This window comes from Scyliorhinus canicula, chromosome 6, assembly GCF_902713615.1.
Source record: "Scyliorhinus canicula chromosome 6, sScyCan1.1, whole genome shotgun sequence".
NCBI classification, from domain to species: domain Eukaryota; kingdom Metazoa; phylum Chordata; class Chondrichthyes; order Carcharhiniformes; family Scyliorhinidae; genus Scyliorhinus; species Scyliorhinus canicula.
In genome coordinates this window covers 157,143,668-157,164,593 of record NC_052151.1, presented here as the reverse complement: position 1 = coordinate 157,164,593, position 20,926 = coordinate 157,143,668, and the positions used below count along the sequence as shown (strand labels likewise).

Here is a 20,926-nt window from a genome sequence, read left to right as displayed (position 1 = left end):
TCTGATGAACTTCACAACTTTTGGCATACTCTTCACCTGTAAAAAATATGGGAACATGTACACTAAAGCAGCATGGGTTGCTTCCTTATTCAAAGTGCTGGTGGTGTTTCAGTTAATGTTGAATTCTACCTTTTTGGCTCTCAACATTTCACTACTGCATTGAACATCTTGCATACTTTTATTGGCTTCTATATATCAGCCTTTTTGCTGAAGTCTGCAATTTGCTCAGCCACTGTTTTGTGAACTCTTGCCAATTACTGCCGCAGTACAAGTTACACCACAGAACTGAGCTGTAGACATAGCACCATTTGAATTAAATGATTAAGATCAAAATGTGGGGGGCACAATATTTTCAGGCAGTTTGCTCACTGATGTCAATACCTAAAGACCCATATTTACAGACCGGCTACTTCAACCTGGGGTGTGCCAGAGGAAAAATCTGCTTTACCAATTCCCGTTCATTACAGACCCAGCACCGAGAGATGGCATTTGCAAAGGTTTATTAATAATAACCTCAAGGATTTGGACAGCCCTCCTTAATGCTGGTGACTGATTTTTAAAAATCACTTGGCCTTGTTGAGGTTCTTTGTTGAGGATAATTAAAAGCCAAGTATTTTGCTGCAGGTATAATCAGCTGTTAATTAACTTAACATTCAGACCTCCCTATGACACTGTGCTATCATACAGCACATTCCACAGTCGTAGTACACCAACCCTTAGCTTCTGTGTAATAAGACCCTTGCAGATCACACAGAGACTGCTTTCAGAGAAGACATTTTTCAGTTCATGCCTGGCTAAAGCAAGTGATTGATGCTGTGGTTGCCTGGTGAAACACCTTTGTTATTTTCCCAACGGAAAGGAGACAATTGGAAAGGGAACATAACCTTTAGCACCTGACAGGCATTGCAAGAATCCAGGACATTATGACATGGAATCCATGTGGGTACCAGAGCTCCACATGCTAATGCAAAGGTTATACACCAAGAGGAAAGTGTAGTGCTGCAAAAATGAGCTGGTTGGTTCAGATGATAGAAGTAGCAACCTGCACCTTTAAGCCTGTTTTATGAGAAGCAGTCATGATGTTTTCAATCTGCAAGAGTTTATGGTGCTTGCACTATCACAAGCGAATAGATGGGTTGATATTAGAAAACAACAGCCACTGTTTGAAACCATGGCTAGTAACCCCAATTCAGGCTGCTCCACAAATCAGGAATTACAGATACAATGACACCCATGTGGCCAGACAAAGCACTGTCAAACATACAACAAGGATGCAGAAGCAATAATTCAATAGTTCAGTCTGTTCAAGTATGATGCAGCTCTACATTCCAGCCAAAGGCACCATTTGCTGCTTACGGCCAATTCAACGAGAAGTGAACATGCAGCAGGATGAGGAGCAATTACATTGGATGGCAGGCCCACTGAAAGGGGATGAGGAAGAGGTGAACGGTTGGGAGATGAGGTAAAGCAGAATTATTGGTACAGAATTCTGTAATTGAGAGCTACCTCCAATAATTCTGCCAGTGACTCACTAAATTCCAGGATTCCCATTTCCTAAAAAGGTATGAATTAGTGAGTTTGGGAATAAGGGGCTGGATCCACAAGCCCCCCCACCCAGTTGAGGGTTTCCCAGCGGTGCGGCGTTCGGCGGTGGCGGGATTCTTTCCTCCCGCCGCTTGTCAATGATATTTCCCCTTCAAGCCATCTCACATCGTCAGGAAATCTGCAGACGGGATGTGCTGGCAGCGGGATCAGGGAATCCCACCAGCCGGAGAATTCTGGCCTGAGTTTGCGTTTGCCTGTCTTTTTAAGGTCATTGGTGGAGGATAATTGTGAAGCAAGTATTTTACAGTAGATTAGATCTACAGTTAGAGAGCTTTACAGTGATTCCACCACAGCACAGTAGTATCACACCACTCTAAGGCACAATATTTTCATACCAGGGCTTACCAGAATTTCAATTCTCAATGCTGGCATACCGATATCCTTTTACAGAGAGAAACCTGCTAACCATAGATGGTCTGGGGTTTATCACCGTGGTTGACCCTCAATTGCACTGTGAAATGGTCTAACAAAACACTCAGTTCTATGCAGGAGGTCAAGAAGACAACACTCAGTAGCAGCTAGGGTTGACCAAGAAATATCCATCTTGTCAGTAATGCTGATATCCTACAAAGGAACTAAAAAAGCAGCATGCATAATTCTATCATGCAACCTGTGACATAGTTCAATCATATTGCCTAATGGCATACTATTATTGTAACCCATTATTGTAAGTTATAAATATCATGGGATAGTATGATTCGATTACACCATGATACAAAATTGTCATACAAAATATGGTGTAGTGGTGCTATCATATCATGGTATCAAATAACCCTTCGTCAGTTTATCGTTCAGGTAAGCACTGTTATAGCTATGGGCTTGTAGCCCTCTTATCACTGAGAGATGATGGCAAATTTATTGTTTTGTCCACAGAAATTGAGGGATGAGAGATTCTCATTTCCCAAATGTGTTCTTTGGGTTTTAAGTGATTGAGTTGTGGTCCCGATGTCTTCATATTTATTAAATGGAGCAGAATAAAGAGTTGGGTTGCGAAAGAAAGTAGTCCTGATGGTTGTGAGAATTCAAATGTGTTGATAAATGTTTTCTGTATGGCAAATTAGATGGAAATTATCTGACAATATTTTTGTTTGCTCAAGTAGTGTTGTTTACAGAGAGAGTATCAACATTGGGCATAGATTTAACTCTTTGAGGGCTGAGGGATTTATTTACTTTCAATTTTACCCTCCACTCCTGAATCAGACTGGAATACAATTCCATACTTGAAGAAATTATTTTTTATGTTTAGACTTGGGTGGTGAAAGGAATGTGATACTATTTAACCTGAGTTCACTGGCTTCACTGGCTATCCACATATGAGCTCTTTTTCAGCAGGGATTACTGGATAGTGATCAAGAATGGTAATCTGGCCTTCCCACCCCCCCAATCGCTCCCTCCAGCCCAATGTTACTGAACCAATAGTAATACCCACATTGATATCTTGACAGACATCAGCTAACATGGAAAAGAACAGGGATAAGCATTTTTGATCTCTGTGGCTGTTGTACATTTGTTTACCCACTTGGCCATTTTTTTGTTTTGCAGTCTTTGAGAACATCTGCATAAAGTAATTGTAATAACGAGTGAGATATTTTAAAAAGCACAAGCATTTATTAGCCAAATAAAATTCAATCGTTGTTTTCTGGGGTAGATCACAAAAGTCTTTTGGTGGATTTTGTTTGACAAGAAAAATCCACTGGGTGGTGCCAGTGATCTGCTTATTGTGAAGTTTAAAATGAAGCTAAGAGACAGAACGTGAACAAAGATGTCCTGCACTTTCCTCACACCCTGCCAGGGGGATCTGAGACACATGTACAAGCATGTACAGTGTATTGGTGTCCAGGACGCACTGTGGTATTAGACTGGTTCCCTTGGATGAACCATTGAATCCAGCGTCCGCCTCCCTGTTTTGATGGTCCAGGTGGACATTAAAGATCTGGTGGCACTGTTTGGAGAAGAGCATCAAGTTCTACTGGCATCCTGAATAGTTGCCTCACTTGAACATGCAAATTGTGGAAGTGCATTTCATATTCTAATAGCCATGTGTGTGTAAAGACCACCACCTCATTCTTCTCAGAATGAGTGTGAAAATATGCCCCTCGTTTTTGATAAACCACTAGAAACATTCCTTTACCTTCCCTCTCAAAATCTGAATTTTCTTTATTTTTCTAAAATCCTAAAGCCATGGTATAATTTTGTACCCATTCCACAGCTCGAATGTTCTGGTGATGATGTACACGTGACTCCAGCTATGACTAAGCTGGTGACTTGCCTGGATTTGACCTGATTTCCCCATGCTTATATCCTATGCGTTAACCCAGAACCAAGTATTAAAATTCTGACTGTAAGACATTCCTTTACGCAGTACTTCCATGGTGGCAGGCTTTGCGTTAAGTTGTACTTGAGTAGGTCAGCACGGTGGAGCAGTGGCTTGTATTGATGCCTCACGGCGCCGAGGTCCCAGGTTCGATCCTGGCTCTATGTCACTGTCTGTGTGGAGTTTGCACATTCTCCATGTGTCTGCGTGGGTGTCGCTCCCACAACACAAAGGTGTGCAGGATAGGTGGATTGGCCACACTAGATTGCCCTCATTTGCAAAAAAATGAATTGGGCACTCTAAATTTATTTTTAAAAAGTTGTACTTGAGCACGTGCTTGTGAAAGAGTGTTATGAGGACTGGGCAAAAGAATAATAAGGGAAAGGATGGTACTATCCCTAGCTTGGAGAAAAGCTTTATTTTCACCTTGCCCCACACACTGCGGTGTATATCTGTGTGATTTGTAAAGTGCCTTTTCCTTTTTAATAGTCTTTCTACTTTTTTGTGTTTTTACGTGTTGCCTTATCTTGCAAGATAATGTTAAGATGTTGGAAATTTGAAAAACAAATACAATAAGATCTGAATGCCCGTCCAGCGAATATGCAATGCCTTGTGCACCTCGGTTTTTATTTGTCAGGATGCTTTCTTGGCCTACTTTTAAAGATGTAAGACTGACAGCAGTTTGGCCAACAAAATTTTAAATTCTAGTATTTAGTGCATGCTGCTGGAGCATGGGTTTTGGAAAAGTAGTAAGGCTGTCAGAGTGCTTAGCATGGTGTTGCAGGTCGTAAGGAAACATTTAGTGCATGCATAATTTGCCCACCTACTTGCTGTAGGGAAATAGAAACAGAAAATGCTGGATGAACTCAGCAGGTCCGGAAGCATCTGTGAAGAGAGAGAAACAGAGTTAATGTTTCAAGTCCATATTGACCCTTCTACAGAACTGAAAAGGGATAGAATTAAAATCATAGAATCAACAGTTAATGTAATGAATAGTATCATTGGAGAGGTCAGTTGGAGAGGGATAGGTAAGAGCTAAGGAGAAAGTGACAAAGTAATCATGCACATAAGACAAAAGCGTGCTTTTTAAAAAAATTGTTCATGGGATTGGATGTCTCTGGCTGTGCCAGCATTTATTGCCCATCCGTAGGGGGCGGGTGTGCGGGGGTGGGGGGGGGGGGGGGGGGAGTTAAGAATCAACCATGTTGTTCAGGGTCTACAGCCACATGTAGGTCAGACCAGGTAAGGACGACAGATTTCCTTCCCTGAAGGACATTAGTAAGCCAGGTGGGTTTTACGACAATTGGCATTGGTTTGATGGTCATCTTTTTATTCCAGATTTTATTTTTATTGAATTCAAATTTCACCATCTGCAGTGGCGGAATTTGAACCTTGGCCCCAGAGAATTACTCTGGGTCTCTGGTTTACTAGTCCGTTGACAATACCAGTAGGCCATCGCCTCCCCTAAGGACTGAAGAAGTGCTAATAGTGGTAAAGGGAATTGGTGGGTTGTCTTATCCTGGCAGACTTTCTCGCTGATGAACTCCCATCTGACAGCCACTCTGGGTGTTGGACCCAGGTTACACCTGTCTTCTACACTATCTGCACTTCTGTCTTTTGGAAAGGATATCTCAGAGTTTGAAACATGTTTGTTGTCAAGATTTCCTGAAGCTACACAGTTGCATCCGATAAAATATGGGGTTCATTGCTTGAGGAGATTTTCAAGCTCTGGAGAATGTTTGGCTGTGACAAAAAAAAACCTCCCCATTTAATTGCTGCTGTGAATTCTTTGCTGGAACAGCATCAGAATTTCTTTACTGCCTCTGTGCCCTCTCTCTGCCATCTCTCACTGAGGAATCTCCCAGCAGAAGGGCCAACCCTGGATATGAACTCACCATGAATACTAAATTAAGGTTGATTCTGAATTTACCAGTAAGCTCAGGACATGGACATGCAAAGGTTATTGTCAGTTTTATTTTAAATAGCACAATGGAATGGTTGACGCATTGATTTTAAGATATTGGGCTCAGTTCTCCCCAAAAATGTCTAAGTTTGGTCTCCAGTGGGGAACTAGGTGGATCAGCGCGATCCAAGGCCAACTCCTCAGAGACGGGGCACCCTTTTAAAAGGATCTCAGAATAAGTCTGCAGCCCCCTCACCCCCAGTCATTGGCACCCCGCTATGGGTTCGCCAAAGGCCCTATCAGCCCCCCCACCCCCCTTCAGGCCAGCCAGAATCCCTCCTTTGAAATAGCTTGGACCTGTTATCCAAGAGGCTTGTAAAAGATAATGGACTGTGAAGAGCTACAAAAACAAATCTAACCCTCCTTTGAGATATTGACCTGCTGGGAGAGAATTTAAAGGTTTTCAAGGCTACATAGGGAGGACTTACCACACAACCCCATCCTGGGATAAACCCCTGATCTGAGACTCTCCAACCCAGCCCAAGCCTCCCCGACCCCCAGCTCCCATGATGTATCCAGTCGACATCCTGGAAATAAGTATAGAAAGGGCACTCACCCCTTTGCTCCTCTTGGTGTCCCTGACACCTTGTGTCAGCAGGCCCGGAGACTCGTGATCAGTTTGACGCCTGGCATGAATCACCCTGTTATCAACAAATAATCTTGCTTCCTGAGCTATTAAAGGATAGTAGGATCAGGAAAAGTTTCTACTTAGATTCACCCTATGTCTTGGGAAGCACTGAACTGCCTGTTCAAACCAGCAGGAGATTTTGCGGCATCTGTTTTCATCTGTACGAGCATTAGGCAAAAAATGTTAGAGGTAAACAAATATCCATTTCCCATCCTGGATACCATTGAAAGATGTCACTGAAAATTGATTGTTGACCAAGCATTGCAGATTCCTTTGAACAGCAATCTTTCCAATCAGCAGCAATGTTCCCTTTTAAGGGGAAAAGGTGCCTTTTTGAAAAGCTGTTTGGCAAACCATTTTCTCTCTTTGCCAATTGCTGGAATAGTGCCTACATATTCCCTTTAAAATAATTAATTGGTTGTGAAGTCTCTGGAAGAGTTCTTGTGAGACATGATGAAATATTGCATGAATTTACACCTTCTTTGGAACATGCTGAAGTAAGTCACATGTGATTTCATTGTAATCAAAACCATTTGTAGCGGTTTAGCTGCTTTCCCAATCTAGACAACAAAGACATGTGCCGAGAACCTCTGCTTATTCTTTGGTGAGTCTCAGGAATTGAAACTGGGTTAGGAACCACCTGTGCTGGGGGTACATCCTTTGGATGAAATTGAATTCCCCTCTTGGAGGTGGGCTAACAGGTGGGGAGAGGCGAATCAGTGCGGGAGGGGTACGGTGGGGTGGTTGTGGAGTGCCTTTGCCTACAGAACTCCTTGAAATTCGGGCAGATATTCTTATCCAGGTACTGAAGTTGTCAAATAATGGTCACCTAAGGGCCTTATCCCACCGCTACTGGTATTCCACTAATGGTGGACTTGGGCAATGCACCACAAGGCAAAGCCACACAGTAAAAGCTGCAGGCTACGCTTTGGGTTTGGCGATGGAGCCCTCCTCATTGGGCATCTGGTGGCCCAGGACAGGCCCATTCACTACAAAAGTCCACTCCAACTGAAAAACACCCCGGGCGGGATTCTTCGTAGGCCAAAGCCAGAATCAGGAAAAGCAATTGGGCGGAACATCGATTTTAATGCTGAAATCTTGGCGGGCACCAGTTTCATGCCAAATCACAATTCTCTGGTGCCTTGACAGTGGCGTCAATGCGTTTCACTCCCCACATACAGTAAACACCCTTGGCATATACAAAGAACAAAGAAAAGTACAGCACAGGAACAGGTCCTTCGGCCCTCCAAGCCTGTGCTGACCATGCTGCCCATCGAAGCTAAAATATTCTACACTTCCTGGGTCCTTATCCCTCTATTCCCATCCTATTCATGTATTTGTCGAGATGCCCCTTAAACGTCACCATCATCCCTGCTTCCATCACCTTCTCTGGCAGTGAGTTCCAGGCACCCACTACCCTCTGTGTAAAAAACTTGCCTCGTCCATCTCCTCGAAACCTTGCCCCTCGCACCTTAAACATATGCCCCCTAGTAATTGACCCCTCTACCCTGGGAAAAGCCACTGACTATCCACTCTGTCTATGCCCCTCATAATTTTGTAGACCTCTATCAGGTCACCCCTCAACCTCCTTCGTTCCAGTGAGAACAAACCGAGTTTATTCAACCTCTCCTCATCGCTAATGCCCTCCACACCAGACAACATCCTGGTAAATCTCTTCTGCACCCTCTCGAAAGCCTCCATATCCTTCTGCTAGTGTGGGGACCAGATTTGAACACTATACTCCAAGTGTGGCCTAACTAAGGTTCTATACAGCTGCAACATGACTTGCCAATTTTTATACTCAGTGCCCCGGCCAATAAAGGCAAGCATGCCGTATGTCTTCTTGACTACCTTCTCCACCTGTGTTGTTCCTTTCAGTGACCTGTGGACCTGTACACCTAGATCTCTCTGACTGTCAATACTCTTGAGGGTTCTACCATTTACTGTAGATTCCCTACCTGCATTAGACCTCCCAAAATGCATTACCTCACATTTGTTCGGATTAAACTCCATCTGCCATCTCTCCGCCCAAGTCTCCAAACGATCTAAATCCTCCTCATTGCTATCCGCAATTCCACCAACCTTTGTGTCGTCTGCAAACTTACTAATCAGACCAGTTACATTTTCCTCCAAATCATTTATATATACTACAAACAGCAAAGGTCCCAGCACTGATCCCTGCGGAACACCACTAGTCACAGCCCTCCAATCAGGTAAGCACCCTTCCATTGCTACTCTCTGCCTTCTATGACCTAGCTAGTTCTGTATCCACCTTGCCAGCTCATCCCTGATCCCGTGTGACTTCACCTTTTGTACCAGTCTGCCATGAGGGACCTTGTCAAAGGCCATACTGAAGTCCATGTAGACAACATCCACTGCTCTACCTGCATCAATCATCTTTGTGACCTCCTCGAAAAACTCTATCAAGTTCGTGAGACACGACCTCCGCTTCACAAAACCGTGCTGCCTCTCACTAATACGTCCATTTGCTTCCAAATGGGGGTAGATCCTGTCTTGAAGAATTCTCTCCAGTAATTTCCCTACCACTGACGTTAGGCTCACCGGTTTGTAGTTCCCTGGATTCTCCTTGCTACCCTTCTTAAACAAAGGAACAACATTGGCTATTCTCCAGTCCTCCGGGACATCACCTGAAGACAGTGAGGATCCGAAGATTTCTGTCAAAGCTTCAGCAATTTCCTCTCTAGCCTCCTCAGTATTCTGGGGTAGATCCCATCAGGCCCTGGGGATTTATCTACCTTAATATTTTTCAAGACGCCCAATACCTCGTCTTTTTGGATCTCAATGTGACCGAGGCTATCTACACACCCTTCTCCAGACTCAACATTCTCCAATTCCTTCTCTTTGGTGAATACTGATGCAAAGTATTCATTTCGTACCTCACCCATTTCCTCTGGCTCCACACATAGATTCCCTCGCCTGTCCTTCAGTGGGCCAACCCTTTCCCTGGCTACCCTCTTGCTTTTTATGTACGTGTAAAAAGCCTTGGGATTTTCCTTAACACTATTTGCCAATGATTTTTCGTGACCCCTCTTAGCCCTCCTGACTCGTTGCTTAAGTTCTTTCCTACTTTCCTTATATTCCACACAGGTTTCGTCTGTTCCCAGCCTTCTAGCCCTGACAAATGCCTTCTTTTTCTTTTTTACAATATCTCTCATCATCCAAGGTTCCCAGAATTTGCTCTATTTATCCTTCTTCCGCACAGGAACACGCTGGTCCTGAATTCCTTTCAACTGACACTTGAAAGCTTCCCACATGTCAGATGTTGATTTACCCTCAAACATCCACCCCCAATCTAGGTTCTTCAGTTTCTGCCTAATATTGTTATAATTAGCCTTCCCCCAATTTAGCACATTCACCCTAGGACCACTCTTACCCTTGTCCAGCAGCACTTTAAAACTTACTGAATTGTGGTCACTGTTCCCGAAATGCTCCCCTACTGAAACTTCTACCACCTGGCCAGGCTCATGCCCCAATACCAGGTCCAGTACAGCCCCTTCCCTAGTTGGACTATCTACATGTTGTTTTAAGAAGCCCTCCTGGATGCTCCTTACAAACTCTACCCCGTCCAAGCTCCTAGCACTAAGTGAGTCCCAGTCAATATTGGGGAAGTTAAATATCATTAATAGGCCTGACCCAGTATTCTCCGAGGCCTCTGCGATTCTCCGCCGCCACTGGATCGAATTGCCTATGCCAAGGTTCACTTGTGCGTTTAAAAATCGTGAAGCAGGGAGGACTGGTGCGCGCGAGAGGGCGGGCGAGGGAGGGACATTTGCCTAGAGGGATTGTGTTGTAAATAATTTAAAAATTAGTAGGGGTAAATGTCTGTATGGAAAAACTCTTTCAATAAAAATTATTTAAAAAAAAAAAAAAAAAAAAAAAAAATCGTGAAGCAGGCTCAGTGGATGCTGAGGAAGAGAGAGGGGGTACAGCAGATGCCCAACATGGCCATAGTTTGCTGACCGTTGTGCCGCTGGCTGGGGAGCTTCTGCCTGGGGGGGAGGGGTGGTAGTGAGGGGTGGCCAGGAGATAGGCTATGGGGTCAGGATGTACAGCACGGAGCACCATTGCTGCAGCCTGCAAGGCAGCCATGCAGCTGTGCATGCCGCTGACTTCCCGCTGTAAACCTAGGGCCACAGATCAAATGGGTGTTCCCCCAGGTCACCCCCCTAGGTGTCCTCTGACCCCAGCTGACCCATCAGCTATATGAGCGCACCAGCGCAACCAGTGCCATCTTGGTGGCTGGGATGAGTGTGTGTGGGGAGTGAAATGTGTATATGCGGCTGCAGCTTGTCAGCCTTCCGAGTGTCAGTCATGGACCCAGTGAATCCTGCACTGTTTCTCATTAGAATTGATTGAGTTCCACGTGGCGCCGGTGCTAGCCCCGTAAGAGTCGCTGAATCGGTCCAGGAGTGGTGGCAGTTTTGTTGTCGTGGAACACCACGAATTCTGTGCCGGCGTCAATATTTCGGGCTGGATTCTCCGCTTCTCGATGCCAAAATCCTGTTCGGCGACAGGGCGGAGTATCCTTTTTGACGTCATTGTCGGGGGCAGAGCCGATTTCCGCATTCTCCGCCCTCTGAAAAGCGGTGTACTCGAGCACACCGCGCCACGTAACCGCAGCCTCAGGCCATTGCCTCAGGCCCGCCCTGCGATGCTCCGTCCCCAACCGTCTGAGTTCCCAACGGTGTGGATTGTTATGGTCTCAACCGTTGTGAACTTAGCGCGGCGGTTTCGGACTCAGTCCGGCACCACCACAGTCGGGGGAGGGCCGATCCGTGGGCAGGGCGGGCTTTATTCAGGGCTGGGGGCACTGTGGGCAGGCAGTCCTGGGTATGGACTGAAGGGGGTGAACTACTTTTATGGTCCAGGTCCGTGGGCTGAGTCCGCCATGAAGCACACCACGGCCGCTGCAGGCCACTGATGTGCACATGCGCGACCATGGAACCGGAAATACTCAGGGCCAGAGCTGCGAGCTCTACACTACCTCCCTGCTAGCCCCCAGCAAAACAGCGAATCAGTGGCCATTTTGCGCCAGTTTTCCTGGCGTAAAACACCAACTTTTTCAGGCCGGCGTGGGGATCTTTGTCTCCCAAACAGAGAATCCAGGCCTTAGTCTCAAGAACGGAGAATAACGTCGCCCATGTTCTCATGACTGACTCCCCGACCCCGGTGGGCTCCACAACCCAGGATTCTTGACCTTTCCTCATGCTGGCTGGCCCATTAGTGTGGCATTGCTCAGACTGAAGAGCCCTCGGTCCTCTGACTGTCCAACAGCTATTGGAGGCTGAAATCAGGATCGCAGATTGTTAATTGCTTGATGGTCATTGAATTCCATTGGGCTAACAAACATGGCCATGGCAGTGTTGCTCTTGATTTTCTAGCCAGTGGATAAGGTCGCTGCTGTGGTGTTTAAATTAAAGCACTTGAGTGTGAAAGGGTTATATTATAGCCTGTTGGCAGCTCGTTATACACGATTCCTGATTTTTATTCATATTTCTACTATCCCCCTGTGAGCTGCCATGCATCTCATATAAATTTTGTTTCTTTGCTGTTTCTCACTTCACCTTGATTTGCATTCTGCTACTGTCATCAATTTAATCAGCCCTTCCACCTAAACACTTCTTAGGTTATTCTCTGCATGTCTTCTTTTTCTCATTCTGCCCCTCCCTCTCCCTTGTGCTGTTCCATTTTTGAATTTTCGATCAGCTATAACATTTCCTGGTCCTAAGGTAAGATTTAAAGACCTGAGGCTGTATAAGGCTCTGGTTAGACCCCATTTGGAATATTGTGAGCAGTTTTGTGCCCCGTATCTAAGGAAGGATGTGCTGGCCTTGGAAAGTGTCCAGAGGAGGTTCACAAGAAAGATCCCTGGAATTAAGAACTTGTCGTATGAGAAATCGTTGAGGACTCTGGGTGTTCTCATTGGAATTTAGAAGGATGAGGGGGGGATCTTATTGAAACTTACAGGATACTGTGAGGCCTGGATAAAGTGGACATGGAGAGGATATATCCACTTGTAGGAAAAACTAGAACCAGAGGACTCAATCTCAGAATAAAGGGACGATCCTTTAAAACAGAGATGAGGAAGAATTTCTTCAGCCAGAGGATGGTGAATCTGTGGAACTCTTTGCCGCAGAAGGCTGTGGAGGCCAAATCATTGAGTGCCTTTATGACAGAGATAGATAGGTTTTTGATTAATAAGGGGATCAGGGGTTATGGGAGAAGGCAGTAGGATGGGCATGAGAAAATATCAGCCATAATTGAATGGCGGGGCAGGTATCATGGTCTAAATGTTGACCAGCTCCTCTTTTTTCCACAGCTGCTGCCTGTCTGGGCCACTCCACCTCCTAATATTCTCCTCACTTGCAATAAATTTTAGATTGGATGTGTGATTCGCCTTCAGAGATGGCGGAAAATAAATGCATGAAGTAACAAGAATTTACTTTTTTTTCTTCCCATTAGCATTTTTACCAATGGAGACCTGCTGATTCCCCCTGTGAGATTGCTTCTCCCAAAATATATCATTCAAGACTGGAATCGTGTCCTCGCCTTGATCACAGAGAAAGTTCACTTGCGCACCGGAGCTGTCCAGAGGTAGACATTTACTCTCATTAATTAGTCAAGTTCTGAGAATGTTCTGATATTCTTCGGGTTTTGTGCCATTGTTGGAGATTCTTAAAGGTTACAGTGGATAAGAATTACCGAGGTAGTTGGCAAATCATGGGCGGGAATCTCCGCTTCGGGTTCCGCCCCATTACCGCTGGTAGCGAGGAGGAGAATTTTGTCACATCATTTTCCATTGAAACTACCCACGCTGCCGGGAATCCCGAGGTCCGGATGCGATGCCGGTGGGACCTGAGAATCCCGCCAGCAGTGAATGTCCGGAGAATCTTGCCCCATTTCACCAAGTGAAAGATAGCATTGGAGGCAGACCAGAGATGGTTCACTCGGTTGATCCTGTGTATGGAGGGATTTTCTTTTGAGGAGAGCATGAGTAGATTGGGTCTGTACTCATTGCAATTTATAAGAATGGGAGGTGACCTTATTGAGACATATAGCATTCTCAGGGGGCTTGACAAGGTAGATACTGAGGATATTTCCTCTTGTGGAAGAGTCTATGAACAGAGGGCATAAGCAAAGAGTAGGAATTTGCCCATTTAAGACATTGATCAGGAGGAATTTCTTCTTTCAGAGTATAGTAAATCTGTGGAATCCTTTAGTGCAGAGAGCTGTAGAGGCTGAGCCGCTAAGTATATTCAAGGCTGAGATAGACAGACTTTTAATCAGTAAGGGAATCAAGGGTTATTAGAATAAGGCGGGAAAGTAGAGTTGAGGATTATATCAGATCAGCCATGATCTCATTGAATAGCGGAGCAGACTCGATGGACCGAGTGGCTATTTCTGCTCCTACATCGTATGGTTTTATAGAACTTTAAAAATTGGCTAAGATAAAAACAGTGCTGGGCGGCATGGTGGCACAGTGCTGCCTACGGTCCAGAGGACCCGGGTTCAATCCCAGCCCCGGGTCACTGTCTATCTGTGGAGTTTGCACGTTCTCCCCGTCTCTGCGTGGGTTTCATCCCCACAACCCAAAGATGTGCAGGTTGGGGGGATTGGCCACACTAAATTACCCCTTAATTGGAAAAAAAATAATTGGGGACTCTAAATTTATATTAAAAAAACAGTGAAACTTTTTTTTTTAACATATTCAGACTCTGCACACTAGATGGAAGATCGTTGCTGGGTGCAGCTGAGTTAGACAACCACCAGCATTATGTGGCTGTGGGATCAGAGAAATTCAAGAAGCTGCCTTACTATCAAGCCTTGTCAAAGAAAATTACAGGTCGAGAGACTCAAGGGTAAGTTCTAAACATTACAGTTCTCTGATGTCTGAGCAGATAAACGTGTGGTTGTCAGCAAAGCTTTACTTTTTTATTTAGCTATGGGATGTGGACATTGCTCTTTGCTGACAAGGCTACCATTCATGGCCCATCATTAATTGCCCGTGGTGAGCCACCTTCTTGAACTGCTGAAGCCCATAAGCAGTTAGGGAGGGAGTTCCAGCCTTTTGATACAGCCACAGTGTGACTTGGGAAGTAATTTGTCTGTTGCCCTTTTCTTTCTAGATGGTAATGCATGAATTATATTTTGCAATGTAAAATTAAGTGTTGCTCAGAGATTGGGTTGGAGGAATTTTTGGATTCTTCAGGAAGATATTGATAATTATAATTTTGAAAGTGAATGCCAGATCTCCAAGATCAAATATGCTGACAGGGACTGCTAAACTTTCCCTTAAAACAACATGTTATCATTTACCTTTTACTACAGGTAACATATCAAAACCTCAATGTGTTGAAGTGGTAATATTATTGCAACTGCACTATGTTGGAGTGTAATTCCCTGGTATAGAGACAATTGTAAGATTTGTAGGAGTTAATGGACATTCACAAATGGAGCTCTTTTACATTTCCTCACTTGACATTATGGGTTCTGGTAGCCATGCCATTTGTTAACATAAGAGGTTCAATGGCTGATGGCTTGTCTGAATTTTACAGGCAGTAGAATCATTTAAAATAAAAATTGGAGTCCAGTGACGTAAATAGAGCTCTGGGTGACAATTCAGATTCAAACTTTTGGGAGCATGAACTGTGCAGGCTCTATGGCTGATGGTGCCAAAGAGGCCGGAAAGAGTGAAAGTTAGATTTTATTTTTGGGCACCTTGGAAGAACTAGAAGGCATGTCTGAGCGCTGGAAAAATGTTCCAAACTGTTGACGCCCTGACCACCATTGTCATTCACTCTTGTTCTTGAAACTGTCCTCCTCACTAACCTGTAGGGCAGTTGAGGCCGGGATGACCAAATCTGTGGGTAGGGTTTCATCGAGTCATACAGTACAGAAGTGAGTCTGCACCAACAAAACTACACTAAATCTCCATTGATCCCACTTGCCAGCACTTGGCCCATATCCTTGAATTTGGTGACATTCCAAGTGCTCATCCAAATACTTTTTAAAGGTTGTGAGGTTTCCCGCCTCTACTACCCCCCCACCCCCCCCCAACACTCCCCACCCCCCGGCACTGCATTTCTGACTCCCACCGCTCTGTGGATGAAAAAGGTGTCCTCAAATCACCTCTAAACCTCCTGCCCCTCACCATAAAATTATATCCCCTCGTTACTGACCCTTCAACTAAGGGAAACAATGGGCGCAATTCTCCGCTCCCGCGCGGCTTCGGGAAGGCCGTCGTGAACTCGGCCGAGTTTCACGATGGCATCGGAGGCCGCTCCTCGCACCCTATTCACCCCCCCAGGGGGCTAGGAGCGGCGTTGTGAGAAACACGGCCGCCGGGACTTGACGCTTGCGTCAAAGCGGCGTGCCGAGAATGACGCGACGGCGGCGCCTAAGTGACGTCAGCCGCGCATGCGCAGGTTGGCCGGCTCCAACTCGCACATGCGCGGTTGCTGTCTTCCCCTCCGCTGCCCCGCAAGACATGGCGGCTTGATCTTGCGGGGCGGCAGAGGGGAAAGAGTGCGTCTCGTAGAGACGCCGGCCCGACGATCCGTGGGCACCGATCGCGGGCCAGTCACCTCCCGAGCTCGCTTGTGGTGCTCGTTCTTCTCTCCGCCCCCCACAGGCCCCACACTTACCTGTCCCCCGATGTTCATGCCGGCAGCGACCAGGTGTGGTTGGCGCCGGCATGAACCGGTCGGGTTTGTCACCGGCGATTCCGCGACATGCCATTTTTGGGGGGGGGGTGGGAGAATCGCAGGGGGTGCCAGGGCAGCGTGTCGTAATTCGCCTGGCCCTCCCGCGATTCTCCCACCCGGCGTGGGGAGCCCCCTCAATCAGGTCCCCATCCAGCCCTATCTGCTCTGAAGAAGACAACCGGAGCCTATCCAGCCTCTCTTCATAGCTCAAATGCCCCACCCTGGAAACATCCTGATGAATCTCCCCTGCACCCTCTCTACTGAAATCACATCAAGTAAGGAGCACTCCTCCAAGGGGGAGAGTTGGAGTGGGGCGTGGATATTGGTGCTGATGAGACGGTAGAGTGGGGTAATGGGAGGGGGCAAGTGTGGGGCGGGGGAGGGGGAGTGACGTGGGGGAGAGATGGTTTCAAGCTTGGACTTGAGTCTGGGACCGTCTCCACTGACTGGGACACCACTCTTCTGAACACCTGCTGGATACCCTACGCCCCCATTCCAAACTACCCATGTGCCAAAGCTGAGCAATGCTCAGAGGAGTCTGCTGGCTCATACTCCCCCTGGTCCCTTGTGGCTGTGTGGGCTCAAGTCTGCACATGTGAAGCAGCACTGTGCACATGCACAGACAATAAAGATTCAGACACAAGAGAAACCCAGCACAAACGGCATCCCAGGAAGTTCACACCCTGGACAGTTGTTCACTGTGGCTGGGTCATTTCGATATTAGGAGTTTTACTATCAGGTGAGGAGAGGTTGACTGGCTGCTCCCAATTCCCTCTCCTCCTTTGACCGCAACAGGGGCGAAATTCTCTGCAGACCGTCGTAACGCCGATTTCCGGCGAGCAAAATTGGTGTAGATGACTCCGGCGTGGGGGCCTTCTTTTAGGCGGCTATTCTCAGTTCCCGGAGGGGCCAGCAGCGGACTGACGCGATACGCGTCAGTTTCACGAGCTGCGGAAGTGGTGAGACCCGGCGTTTTGGGGGGGGGGGGGGGGGAGGAGGAGGAGAGAGACAGCCCGGCGTTTGGGGGGGGGGGGAGGAGGAGAGAGACAGACCGGCATTTTGGGGGGGGGGGGAAGAGGAGGAGAGAGACAGCCCGGCGTTTGGGGGGGGGGGAGGAAGGGAGGAGGAGAGAGACAGCCCGGCGTTTGGGGGGGGGGGGGGGGAGGAGGGGAGGAGGAGAGAGACAGACCGGCATTTGGGGGGGGGGGGGAGGAGGAGAGAGACAGACCGGCATTTTGGGGGGGGGGGAGGAGAGAGACAGACCCGGCATTTGGGGGGGGGGGGAGGAGAGAGACAGACCCGGCATTGGGAGGGGGGGGGGGAGGAAGAGGAGAGAGACAGCCCGGCGTTTGGGGGGGGGGGGGGAGGAGGGGAGGAGGAGAGAGACAGACCAGCATTTGGGGGGGGGGGAGGAGGAGAGAGACAGACCAGCATTTTGGGGGGGGGGGGGGAGGAGAGAGACATACCGGCATTTTGGGGGGGGGGGGAGGAGGAGAGAGACAGACCGGCATTTTGGGGGGGGAGGGGGAGGAGAGAGACAGACCCGGCATTTGGGGGGGGGGGGAGGAGAGAGACAGACCCGGCATTGGGGGGAGGAGGGGAGGAGGAGAGAGACAGACCCGGCATTTGGGGGGGGGGGGGGGAGGAGAGAGACAGACTCGGCATTGGGGGGGGGGGGAGGAGGAGAGAGACAGACCCGGCGTTGGGGGGTTTGCGGCGTTGAGTTGAGAGGAGGGGGGGGGGGTTTGCGGCGTTGAGTTGAGGGGGGGGGTTGCGGCGTTGAGTTGAGAGGGGGGGGTTGCGGTGTTGAGTTGAGAGAGGGGGGCGGCGTTGGAGGGGGGCGGCGTTGGAGGGGGGTAGGGGTGGTGAAGGGGGTAGGGGTGGTGAGGGGGGGTTGGGGTAGGGGCAGCGGCGTGCAGAGGAGGGGGGCGACGAATGCCCGGGGCCAACGCACCGTCGCCCCCCCTCTGCACACCGCTGCTCCTACCCAAACCCCCTCCCCTCACCACCCCTATCCCGTTCACCACCCCTACCCCACTCCAACGCCGCACCCCCCCCCACTAACGCCGCACCCCCCCCCCCCCACTAATGGAGGAAGGAAGGGGGGGAGGAGGAAGGAAGGGGGGAGGAGGAAGGAGGGGGGGGGAGGAAGGAAGGGGGGAGGAGGAAGGAAGGGGGGGAGGAGGAAGGAAGGGGGGAGGAGGAAGGAAGGGGGGGAGGAGGAAGGAAGGGGGGGAGGAGGAGAGAGGGGGGTGTGTGGGTACCGGCCTTCAGAGGGAGGGGGACGGGGTGTGGGTACCGGCGTTGAGGGGGGGGACCCGGCGTTGAGAGGGGGGGGACCCGGCGTTGAGAGGGGGGGGGTTGCGGCGATGAGGGGGGGTTGCGGCGTTGAGGGTGGGGGGTTGCGGCGTTGCGAGAGATGGGGGAGCGGCGTTGGAGGGGGGTAGGGGTGGTGGGGAGGGGGGTAGGGGTGGTGGGGAGGGGGATAGGGGCGTTGGAGGGAGGTAGGGGTGGTGAGGGGGGGTGGTTGGGGTAGGGGGCAGCGGTGTACAGAGGGGGGGGGCGACGGTGCGTTGGCCCCGGGCATCCGTCACCCCCCCTCTCTGCACGCCGCTGCCCCCAAAACCCCCCCATGCCGCAACCCCCCGATGCCGCAACCCCCCCCGATGCCGCAACCCCCCCCGATGCCGCAACGCCCCCCGATGCCGCAACCCCCCCCGATGCCGCAACCCCCCCCGATGCCGCAACCCCCCCCGATGCCGCAACCCCCCCCCGATGCCGCAACCCCCCCCGATGCCGCAACCTCCCCCCCCCGATGCCGCAACCCACCCCCCCGATGCCGCAACCCCCCCCCCCCGATGCCGCAACCCACCCCCCCCCCGATGCCGCAACCCACTCCCCCCCCCCGCCACTGAACGGCGTCAACCATCATCAATGGTTGACGCCGTTTTAAAGCAACTGTGATTTTCGCCGACGTGACCCGTGGCCATGTCGGCGGGACTTCGGCCCATCCGGGCCGGAGATTTGTGGAAACAAAAATATAATGAAATCCCGCCGGCACCAGCTGTTTTCAGAGGCTGCCGGCGGGATTTGCACAATGCCGGTTTTTGGCCGGTCAGAGAATTAAAAACCCTGCGGGAGCGGGATTAACGCCGCTGCCGGCCGATTCTCTGACCCTGCGTGGGGTCGGAGAATTTCGCCCCAGGTTTCAAAACAGATATACTTCCGTGAGCACACTCTCAATGTTCACACACTGCAATGAAGTTACTGTGAAAAGCCCCCAGTTGCCACATTCCTGTTCAGGTACCCAGAGGGAGAATTCAGAATGTCCAAGTTATCTAATAGCATGTCTTTCAGGATTTGTGGGAGGAAAGCGGAGCACCCGGAGGAAACCCACGCAGACAGAGGGAGAACGTGCAGACTCTGCACAGACAGTAACCGAAGCCAGGAATCAAACCTGGGACCCTAGCGCTGTGAAGCCATAAAGCATGGTTTCACACCAGGAGGCATCTATCTGATAGACTGCTACTGGTCACAAATGTTTTGCCAGCAGCTCTCCCATGTAAAGAGGTGGGGGCACCAGTGCTTGGAGCATGCTCTGTCTCTATCTGAACTAGGCTGACCTGCTTGCCCTCTGGACATTGTTGTCCTATCCCAGCACAAGACACAGCAGATGACGCTCAGCTTCATTATTTGCCACCAGTCGGAAATGCAAATGATCACTTTCAGAAAGAAGCTAAAACAGCAGGCTTACAGTCCTGCTCAAGACATGCCGACCTCGGCATTCACAGTGCCTGACTTAAATAGTGCACTGCATTTCAATGAGCCAGTGGAAATGAACAGTGGAAAGCCCGTGTGTTCCCTCTGTCTGGTGGCAGATCAAAATGTGGTTGCAAAATGTAACGCATCCACAGCTGCCTCCAGAGCAGGATTTTAGCCTCATGATTCCTTGGTCCAGGTGGCAGCCAGTGCAAATGGAAGCAGAAGATGTGGATGGGGAAAGATGGAGGATCGGATCCTCAATCTCAGAGCAGGCAATTGCAGATGGAGTAGGAATATTGTAGATCGCACAAAGCTGAGTGGGACGGTGAACTGTGAGGAGGACGCAGAGTTGCTTCAGTGTAATTTGGACAAGTTGAGTAAATGGGCAAATACATGGCAGATACTGTATAATGTGGATAAATGTGAGGTTATCCATTTTGGTAGCAAAACCTGGAAGGCAGATTATTATCTGAATGGCCATAGAAGAGGGGAATGTGCAACGAGACCTGGATTCCTCGTACACCAGTCACTGAAGGTACAGCAGGCGGTGAAGAAGGCAAATGGTATGCTGGCCTTCATAGCGAGAGGATACAAGTACAGGAGTAGGGATGTTTTACTGCATTTATACAGGGCCTTGGTGAGCCTGCTCATGAAATATTGTATGTACTTTTGGTCTTCATATCTGAGAAAGCATGTTCTTCCTGAATAGGGATTGCAGCAGAGATTTACCAGATAGATTTGGTAGCTTGGTGGGACTGACGTATGAGGAGAGATTGAATTGGTTAAGATTGTATTCACTGGAGTTCAGAAGAATGAGGGGGGGGAGGGGGATCTCACAGAAACCTATAAAATTCTATAGAGATCTCGCGTGATGTCACAACCGAGGGTGAGATCCAGATTTACATTTTTAAGTGAGCCATTAGGCTCAT

At 48.8% G+C, this 20,926-nt stretch overlaps 1 protein-coding gene across 7 annotated transcripts in view; it reads left to right on the top strand.

The window, feature by feature from the left end:
* LOC119967594 (doublecortin domain-containing protein 2) overlaps positions 1-20,926 on the top strand; it is a 223,954-nt gene that overhangs the window by 63,147 nt on the left and 139,881 nt on the right. For all 7 annotated transcript variants that reach the window (XM_038800324.1, XM_038800322.1, XM_038800323.1 and 4 more), the window contains 2 exons: positions 12,994-13,125; positions 14,244-14,390. In XM_038800324.1, coding sequence (XP_038656252.1) covers positions 12,994-13,125; positions 14,244-14,390 — 279 coding nt within the window. The remainder of the gene's footprint in view (positions 1-12,993; positions 13,126-14,243; positions 14,391-20,926) is intronic.